The sequence below is a fragment of the Cebus imitator genome, unplaced genomic scaffold (assembly GCF_001604975.1).
Source record: "Cebus imitator isolate Cc_AM_T3 unplaced genomic scaffold, Cebus_imitator-1.0 Scaffold543, whole genome shotgun sequence".
NCBI lineage: Eukaryota > Metazoa > Chordata > Mammalia > Primates > Cebidae > Cebus > Cebus imitator.
The window spans coordinates 755991-765616 of NW_016107858.1; the positions used below are offsets into that span (position 1 = coordinate 755991).

The 9626-nt window shown below is 43.7% G+C and overlaps 1 protein-coding gene across 1 annotated transcript in view; it reads left to right on the forward strand.

The window, feature by feature from the left end:
* Positions 1-9126, forward strand: part of ACP6 (acid phosphatase 6, lysophosphatidic) — a 42649-nt gene extending 33523 nt beyond the window's left edge. The window contains exon 11 of the mRNA XM_017515215.2: positions 8970-9126. Coding sequence (XP_017370704.1) covers positions 8970-9107 — 138 coding nt within the window. The 3' untranslated portion in view covers positions 9108-9126. The remainder of the gene's footprint in view (positions 1-8969) is intronic.
* The last annotated feature ends 500 nt before the right edge of the window (positions 9127-9626 follow it).

A 9626-nucleotide genomic window follows, 5' to 3' on the forward strand; every position in this document is an offset into this window, starting at 1 on the left:
AAAAAAAAAAAAAAAAAAAAAAAAGCAAAAACAAAACTATTTTTATGTGCCACACTGATTTTGAAGACAGGAAGGGAACGGTTTGGAGTACAAAGGGGGTGTCCTTTGATCATGTATGGGGATCAGGAAGGGAAATCATTTGTAGTATATCTGTGGACAGGATGGGTGTGTATGGGTAGGATACTGAAGCAACTAGGCACGCTCACCATTAGTTAAATTACTGTAGCCCCAATCCCTGGTATATGGAGCAGGCCCCCGCCCACCTCGCTAGCCTCGTCCTCTACCACACTCCCTTTTGCTTTCCCCCCAGATCTTGAGGAGTCGGTGTCCTCTTGATATTAAGATCTCAGCTTAAATATCACCCTGTCTCACATGGGAACGTTTGCTTGTATGTATATGTGTGTATTTAATTGAATGTGTGTTTCTACAGAGACACAGTAGAGCCCAGTGGTGAAACATACAGGCTCTGCAGACAGACTGCCCAAGTCGAGGCTCCGTCCTTTAGGGTCCGTATGACCTGGAGCAAATGACAACTTCTCTGCCTTTTAATCTGTGAAACAGGAACAAGAAGAGTTCTGACCTCATAAGGCTTTGTGAGGAGCAAGCACATAAAGCATTCGGAACAATGGCTGGCACATAGGCAAGCTAAAACATATTGGCAGTTATCTGTTTGTAAGTGTTGATTGTCCTCTGTGCCCTCCTCTGCAGAAAGCAGGAAGCCTGTCTGGTTGGCTCACTGCCGTGTGCGGTGAACATGCTGTATGCTATCTGTAGACCATGACCTGGCCTGGAGTAGGGGCTCAATTTGGACTAATGGCATTAATTTGCCGAATTCATAGAGAAACTAATTCGGTGGTCAGTTGTTCTTCAGGGAGGTGTTCCATGTTAGGCCTTTGCCCTGTTGGACTTGTTTTTTTTAAAGACTTTGCATAAAATACAACTGAGTAAAGATACAGTGTGGAGACTGGTCACGTTCACTGAAGACATAAAACTGGAGAAAATCACTTCCTGGGTGACTGAATGAAGGAATAAATGATAGATGTCTTAGACGTGTTTGTGCTGACACCACTTTTGGATCCTAGGCCAAATATTTTAAGATTCAACTTAAAGGAGACAAATGCAAAAGGCTGATCTTGGGTCATCGAATTCAATTGCCCACAGCCGGAGGGGGTTTTAGTGAGGGATTTGTTCAGTGTGAATCAATAGTGTGCTGTGTTCCTCAAAATTCTAAATGCGTAATGGCTCTCCTGGTACTGGAGTGAAGGAAGTGACATTCCACTCTGCACAGCTCAGGGCACAGCCAGGGAACTGTGCTCAGATCTGAGAGCCAGACTCGATGGCAGAGCTAGACACGCTTGTCAACTGGAGAAGGACCCTCAAGAGGGAGGGATTAAAGAGACTGTGGGCATATCAAACACTTGATTCAAGTAGGACCGAGGACCACACGTAGAACAGTATTGTGTAAGTTACAGGGATGTATAGACTTGAAATCAACATAAGGGAAATCTTTGAAATAATCAGAGCTGACCATGGATGAATTGGGCTACCTTGGAGGGTTCTTTTACTGGGGGATTATAAGCTTACACTGGCATTTAGTATCGTAGAGGGTCACACATGGGCCAGTCCCTGCCTACCATGAGAATCTGAGGTTCTAGGATTCCACGGCATCTTTCATTCCCTGTGAACAGTTTGACTAAGGGTCAGGCCTCATTTTGCTTTTCCTGTGGTCAGAGATAGAGTTTGGTCCTCTAATTAGATGATTCTGAACTTTAAAAGCAGGAGAGACATGCTTGAGAATCTGGTGACCCCAGTGTAACCCTATTACAATGTTGCTGTTACTCCCACCTTGGGCTGGCTGTGCTTGGGGACTCCAGGGATTAGTGGAACTTCCACTGTGGTGCTTCTTTTTCTATGGCTTTTCTTTGCTGCCTTTCGGCGCCCAGGAGAGCAGCAAGAGGGGTCCCTGGGTGTCCCTTCTGAAAGAAGAATCACGATTTTCTGTTCCAGCTAGACCCATCTTACTTCCCAGCTGGTGTATCTTGTGAGCTTTCCAATTTACTGACCAAAGCAGCCATTTCAGATCTTTTTGCATTGTAGCCTAAGGCATCTCTCAAAAATGCTCTGATAACTCATACTAGGCATACTCACATGATGAAGCAGCCAGCTCAAAGAGATCAAAGTCAAATATCCAGGGAGAGGCAGAGGCAGGACTCAAACTTTTACCTTTGACCTGGGGATCAGCGTGGTTTTCCTTACGTATCTGCAGTTCTGTCCTCCAAGATGTATCCCTTTGTCGCTTTGCTTTATCTGCTCCATCACACATGGTACCTTTCTCCTCACACTTCTGGTATCTCTTTTTCCCCAAAACTCACCGCTACGTGTGCTTTGGTTCCTGTCCTGCTTCTTGTGATCTTTCTGCCAAGGATGGCAGGACCTTTTTTGTGTCTTCAGTCCTTCCCACTCAATTGGTTCCTTCCTTTCTGTCTCAAATTAGTAGTATTGCTATTGTCTGAAACTTTGCTTATTTATCCTTTGCTTCTACCTACTATCCCATTTCTCTTGCCTGGTACTACCAAACCTGCTGAGCATGTACAACCCGGTATCTCTTTGCCTGTTTCACACTTAATCCCCTCCCGCTGCCTGCTTAGCTTTCCCTTTCTTCTGCTTGACCAAAGCTACATACCAGGAGACCAATACGTCAATCAGTTTCAAGAACCATCCTTAATGTGGAGAAACGAACACTTTTACACTGTTGGTGGGAGTGTAAATTAGTTCAACCATTGTGGAAGACAGGGTGGCGATTCCTCAAGGACCTAGCAAAAGAAATTCCATTTGACCCAGCAATCCCATTACTGGGTATATATCCAAAGGATTATAAATCGTTCTACTATAAGGACACGTGCACACGAATGTTCATTGCAGCACTGTTTACAATAGCAAAGACCTGGAACCAACCCAAATGCCCATCGATGATAGACTGGACAGGGGAATTGTGGCACATATACACCATGGAATATTATGCAGCCATCAAANCACATATACACCATGGAATATTATGCAGCCATCAAAAACGATGAGTTCGTGTCCTTTCTAGAGACATGGATGAACCTGGAAACCATCATTCTCAGCAAACTGACAGAAGAGCAGAATATCAAACACCGCATGTTCTCACTCATAGGCGGGTGTTGAACAATGAGAACACATGGACACAGGGAGAGGAGCACTACACACTGCGGTCTGTTGCGGGGAAACAGAGGAGGGACGGTGGGGGGTGGGGAGTTGGGGAGAGATAGCATGGGGAGAGATGCCAGATATAGGTGAAGGGGAGGAAGGCAGCAAATCACACTGCCACGTGTGTACCTATGCAACTATCTTGCATGTTCTTCACATGTACCCCAAAACCTAAAATGCAATAAAAAAAATATATATATACATAAAAAAAAAGAAAAAGAACCATCCTTAGTGCCCTCACCTTTTTTGATTGATAGCAGTATTTGGCCCTGCGGACCACCTCCTATTTCTTGAAAGCCACTCCCCCAGCCTTTCAGGACTTATGCAACTCTATATTTTCACAGCTGCCGTAGTCACTGATTCGTATTTATCTGGACAACCATTTTCTCATCAGTTAGATGGGTGAGGTGGGCTAGATCATTTCTGTTTTCTCCTATTCTGTGAATTTCAGTTTCTTTTGCAGGAACCCCTTCTTCCCGCCTGCAGCCTGCGCCAATTCCTCATGACTGGGTTCTTGGCCCTGCACTTGGCTCTCTTATTCTCTCTCTCCCATGGAGAAATAATCTATATTCATCTCCATGTGGAGGAATTCACATCTCCATAGCTAGTCCAGCTGCTCACGCATCCCCGACCCTGAGTTCCTACTGTCCACACACAGACACCACTTCGTAACTTCAGGCTCACCCCTTCCCCACCCCAAACAAGGACTTCTCCCCAACTTCCCCAACTTTTAATCAAGATAATACCAGAGGCTTGGGCAAGATTGGGGCAGGGAGGGGAAGCTAAGGGCTCTTAAGCTGTATTCTGAGAAAAAAAGTAATGAAGAAGTGAAAGACAGGCTCGGTGTCTGGGGAAGAGCATTTAATAGAGGAGAGAAAATGAAGGCAGTTAAATCCAAATATCTCTCTTTCCTCACAAGTCCCTTCTAACACGGAAATCTACCTTTAAGCCACAAATGGCCGAACATTGCTGGGAGGGATTGCAACCTTAGAGTGGTGAGGACAGCACCTGGTGGCTTTCACTGAGTTCAGATCTTCCTATTCGGTCTTGCCCTGAGGTCGATAAAGAAGTTACAGATGTCACTTCCGACAGTAATCTGGGAAATGAAGATACTCTCAGATTTCTAGTCTCAAAGAACCAAAATACAAAGGCAAATGTGGCCCTAGTTTTTAAAACCCATTGACAGACTTCAGAATTTAAAGACTGGAGAGCTCCTTGTTCTAGAGTGGACCTTCAAAAATGGAAAAGTCTGTGAGCACTTAGGAAAGAAAGCAGCCATCGTGTTAGGAATCAGGACTTGGCTGAACTATTTCCTTTCTCGTTTAGGTTAACAGGCCAATACATAGAAGAGTCTCAAGAAATTTGACAAAATCTTTTAGGTTAGGTTGCATTTCCCTGTCTTCAGTGTGGGCAGCTTCCTTTTCTTTCATTTCATGACTGTGCTTGTAATCGCGTATTCAGTGTTTGACTTCTTCAGTGGACTCTGGGTTATTGAGTGCAGGGTGGGACCACTCCTGGCCAGTTCACTGCTGCATCCACAGTCCCTAGCCGTGTAGAGACTGATGAATCAATCAAAGAACCAGATACCCAATGGGTAGATGGAGAATGTGCGCTGGATGATAATAGGTAGAATTATAAGTGAATACGCAAATACATTTTTAAAAAATTTAGAAATTACTGAATTGATGTCACTCTGAATATTAACTCCAACAATAAAGTCTTAGAAGAAAATGGGAAAAGCTTTAGGACAGTGGATTTCACAATAATTTCTTGGATATGATACCAAAAGCACAGGCAAGGAAAGAAAATATAGATAAGATGGATTTTATCAAAATTAAGAAAAACCTTTGTGCATCAAAGAACAGAGTCATCAGAGTGCAAAGGCAAGCCATGGAATGGGAGAAATATTTTAAAATCATTTATCTGATGAGGAATTAATATCTAGAATATATAAAGAACTCCTGTAACACAACAGCAACCAAAAATCCTAATCAGAAAATGGGCTAAGGACTTGAATATACATTGCTCCGTGGAAGAGATACAAATGGCCAATAAGCACATGAAAAGATGCTCAGCATCCCTAGTCATCAGGGAAATGCAAATTAAAACCACAATGAGAAAACAAACAAATAAAAAATGTAAAATGGCGCAGCCCTTGTGGAAAGCAGTATGGCAACTCCTCAAAAACTTCAGCATAGAATCACCATGTGATCCTGAAGTCCACTTCCAGGTAGCTACCCAAAGAAGTTAAGGCAGGGACCCAGACAGGTATTTGTACACTCACGTTCACAACAATGTTATTCAGCATAGCCAAAACATGAAAGCAGCCCAAATGTCTATCAGCGAATGAAAGAAAAAAGGAAATGTGGTATAGACCTACAATGGAATATTTTTCCGCCTTAAAAAGACAGAAAATTCTTTTTCATTTGTTTTGTTAGTGTGGAAAAAAAAATTCTGGCTCAGGTTATACCATGGATGAAACTTAAGGATATTATACTAAGTAAATCAGCCAGTAATAAAAAGACAAATATCATATGATTCCACTTATAGGAAGTACATAGTCAGATTCTTAGAAATAAATAGTAGGAAGGTGGTTGCCAGGGTCTAGCGGGAGGGAGAAATTGGGAGTTATTGTTTAATGGGGACAGCCTTAGAATTTTACATGATGAAAAAGTTATGGAGATGGATGGCGAGGATGATTGCACAACAATGTGAATGTACTTCATGCCACAGCACGGTAATGTACACTTAAAAATGGTTAACATGGTCAGTTTTTTGCTATGTATTTTTTACTGAATTTTTTTAATGGGTGAAAAAAGCATCTCAATTATGAGCTCTGGGCCTTTATCCTAGGTCCTTGCTTCACTTTGATGAAAATATTCCCAGCTTTGCTTTTGATAGAAAAGTTAGAACTATATAAAGATGGTTAAGATATGTTTCTAAGGACGATAAGATTCTGGAACAACAGATCAGAATGAATGTTGAAATTAAATAGGAATCATTGTAGAATTCTGAACAGAGGATAACAATAAGCAAAATAATATACAGGATTAGGAGTGATGACTTTTTTTTATATGAAAAAGATGTTGAGGTTTTCATTTCCTAAAATTCCAATATAACTCCATAGCAGTTAAAAAAAAAAAAAAAAGAAACTTTTGCCTTTTAGTGAAACTGTGCTCAGATAAAAGAAAGGAATAGTCTCACTATGCTCTCTGCTGATCAGATAGTACTGGGGCACCACACACTTTATTTCTTCTTTGAAGGTATGTGTAAATGGTGATAAAACAAGATAAAACTGTGAGGGCAGTTAGGAAACTCAAAACCTGATGTCACTGGCCTTGCCTGAGCGACCAGGGCGTTTAGCTCGGGAAAAGGAAAATGCGGAGGGACGTAAATGACTGTTTTCAACTGTCCGAAGGGCTGGGATGAGAAAGAAGGACTGTTCTTATTCTGTATTTACTCCTGCAGTCAGAATTGGAACAAATGGGCAAAAGCTAAAAGAAGCCTGATTCATTAGGCGGCAGAATGTTCTAAATAGTAGAGCTAATGACGTTCAATAGAATGGCCTCCATGTCGGATGGCTGAGGTGGAGGTGTGGCCACCTGTCAGGGACACTGCAGGGCAAGAGGCGGCCCCTTCCAGCACCACGATTCTATCTTTCTTCCAGCTTCTCAGTCTCAAAATCACGACAGCGTGTTTGATTCCTACCTCTTCTCCAGTTATCTCCGTTATTGCCCCCACTATCTAATGAAGTCTTGAGGGTTCTGCCTTCACAGCTCTCTCTGCTTCACCCTTTACTGTCCATTGCTTCGCCAGGAGCCTCACCTCCTCAACCCCAGAACATGTGCATGCTTCCAGTCAGCTCTTCCAGCCTGCCCCTTGCTTCAATCCATCCTGCTTGCCCCTGCCAGGCTCATTTTATAAAATACTTCGCACGTAAGTCCTCTAAGTCCAAAGAGTGGGTCCCGATTCCTTCCCATGTCAAGATGAAATTCCTTTTCTTGGCCTTTGGCGCTGTTCATTCTTCCCTCCCTTCTCAATTTCACATTCTATGGCTCACGTGGTGGGTTTGCCTAAGCTGTTCCCTTCGCTGTCATCTGCCCTGCTTGTCTTTATCCATCCATTCCCACTGCCATTCCCTCATTTGTGTTGTTCCTGCACCCCCAGCCTCATTATAGGGGTCACCTCATGTACCACAACCAGCATGCACAGCATGAAATCTGTGCTGGCCCCCCAAGCTCATACGAATCCTTCTTCCCCCTCAGTTATTTAACAGGTATTTACTGATCCTTGTTAGAGTGCAGGCACTATGCCAGATGCTGGTAAACAAGTGATGGGGAAGAAAACTTTGGCTCCTGACTTCAGAGTGGGCATGATAAAATACACAATTGCTATGAGGGATACAAACAGGGCGTTGTGATACAAAATGATGGTGTGTGTGTGTTGGGGACAAGTAGGCATTTGACAGGGTACTCAGGGAAGGGCTCTCTGAGGAGAGGAAAAATAAGCTGAGACCTGAGGGGCTTGGAGGAGCCAGTCATTGGGAAAGGCTGGAGTCAAGTATGCCAGGCCAAGGGACCGGTGTGGGTAAGGTCCTCCAAGAAGGCCTGGCAAGGCCGGGCGCGGTGGCTCACGCCTGTAATCCCAGCACTTCAAGAGGCCGAGGCGGGCAGATCACGAGGTCAAGAGATCGAGACCATCTGCCTGGCGACAGAGCGAGACTCTGACTCAAAAACAAAAAAAGAAGGCGTTGGCCTGCTGGAGATACTGAAATTAACATGGCTCGGCTGCAGCATAGTGAGCAGGTGGAGAAGAGCATGAGGCAAAACTGGGGAGCTGCCAGGGCCCGGCAGGCCTGCTAAAAATCTTGGGTTTCACACTAATTACATTAGGAAGCCATGAAAGGGTCTTAAGGAAGAAAGTGGTGTACGTGATTCATACTTTGTTTTTTTGTTGTTGTTATTTGTTTGTTTTTGAGACAGAGTCTCGCTCTGCTGCCCAGGCTGGAGTGCAGTGATGCGATCTCAGCTCACTGCAGCCTCAGCCTCCCGGGTTCAAGCGATTCTCCTGCCTCGGCCTCCTGAGTAGCTGGGACCACAGGCACACGCCACCACGCCTGGCTAATTTTTGTATTTTTAGTAGAGACGGGGTTTCACCATGTTGGCCAAAGTAGTCTCGATCTCCTGACCTTGTGATCTGCCCACCTCAGCCTCCCGAAGTGCTGGGATTATAGGCGTGAGCCACTGCGCCTGGCTGATTCATTACTTTTTAAGGTTACTTTGTTTATATTGTAGAGAATAGATTGAAGAGCTAGAATGAAAATACTGGTTAAAGAAAAAAAAAACTAATGTAATAAACAAGGCGAATGATAGTGACTAGCGTGATGGGGGAAAGTACATGAGTTTAAGGTATATTTTGGAAATTGTCAGAAAAGGATTTGCTGATGGTTTTATATGAGGAGTAAGGAATTAGGAGTGACACTCAGGTGTCTGACATGAAAACCAGGCATAGACATAATGTCATTTACCGTGATGGGGAAGTTGAGTATGGAGATAAGATTTGGGAGAAATTCCGAAGTTAAGTTTAAGACATGTCCGTTTTGAGATGTGTGTTAGATAATTTCTCTCCTGGGCCAAGTGGTGCCTGGTTCAGCCTTTGTATGGATGTGATCCTTGTATTTCCTCATTGGTATTATCACACTTTTAAATAATGACGATTATATTTTAATGGCCTTGCAGGCACCAAGTATAATAGGAATGAAGAAAACTCTAGAGCTTCTCCAGCCTCACTTACAAGGAAAAAGCAAAGTCCTCTTCATCGCTGTGTTGACATTTCAAAACCAGCATTTATCGAGACCATCCTGGCCAACATGGTGAAACCTTGTTTCTACTAAAAATACAAACAATTAGCTAGGTGTGGTGGTGTGCACCTGTAGTCCCAGCTACTTGGGAGGCTGAGGTGGGAGAACAGCTTGAACCCGGGAGGCGGAGATTGCAGTGAGCCGAGATCGCACCATTGCACTCCAGCCTGGTGACAGAGTGAGACTCCATCTCAAAAACAAAACAAAACAAAACAACCTGGCATTTAATTATTTACACTCTTTCATATATTAAAGGTACGTATACATGTGTATAAGTAAATCTGTATATGTATATGTGTGTATAAAGGTTTTCAATAGCTCGACTACTCAAAGCTATCCTAGAGAACTTTACCAAAGCTCAGGACACCGTCTGCAGTTTGGAGAACAGAATAAATCACAGTAATCCACCATCCCCTGTAACCAAGTACATTCTGACTGAACCCAACGGCAATGACTCAGTTTCTAGCGAGGTGCCAGGCCCAGCCCCTGTCTTCATTTGACGTGGAGAATCGAGCAGCCAGAAGCCAGTACGCCA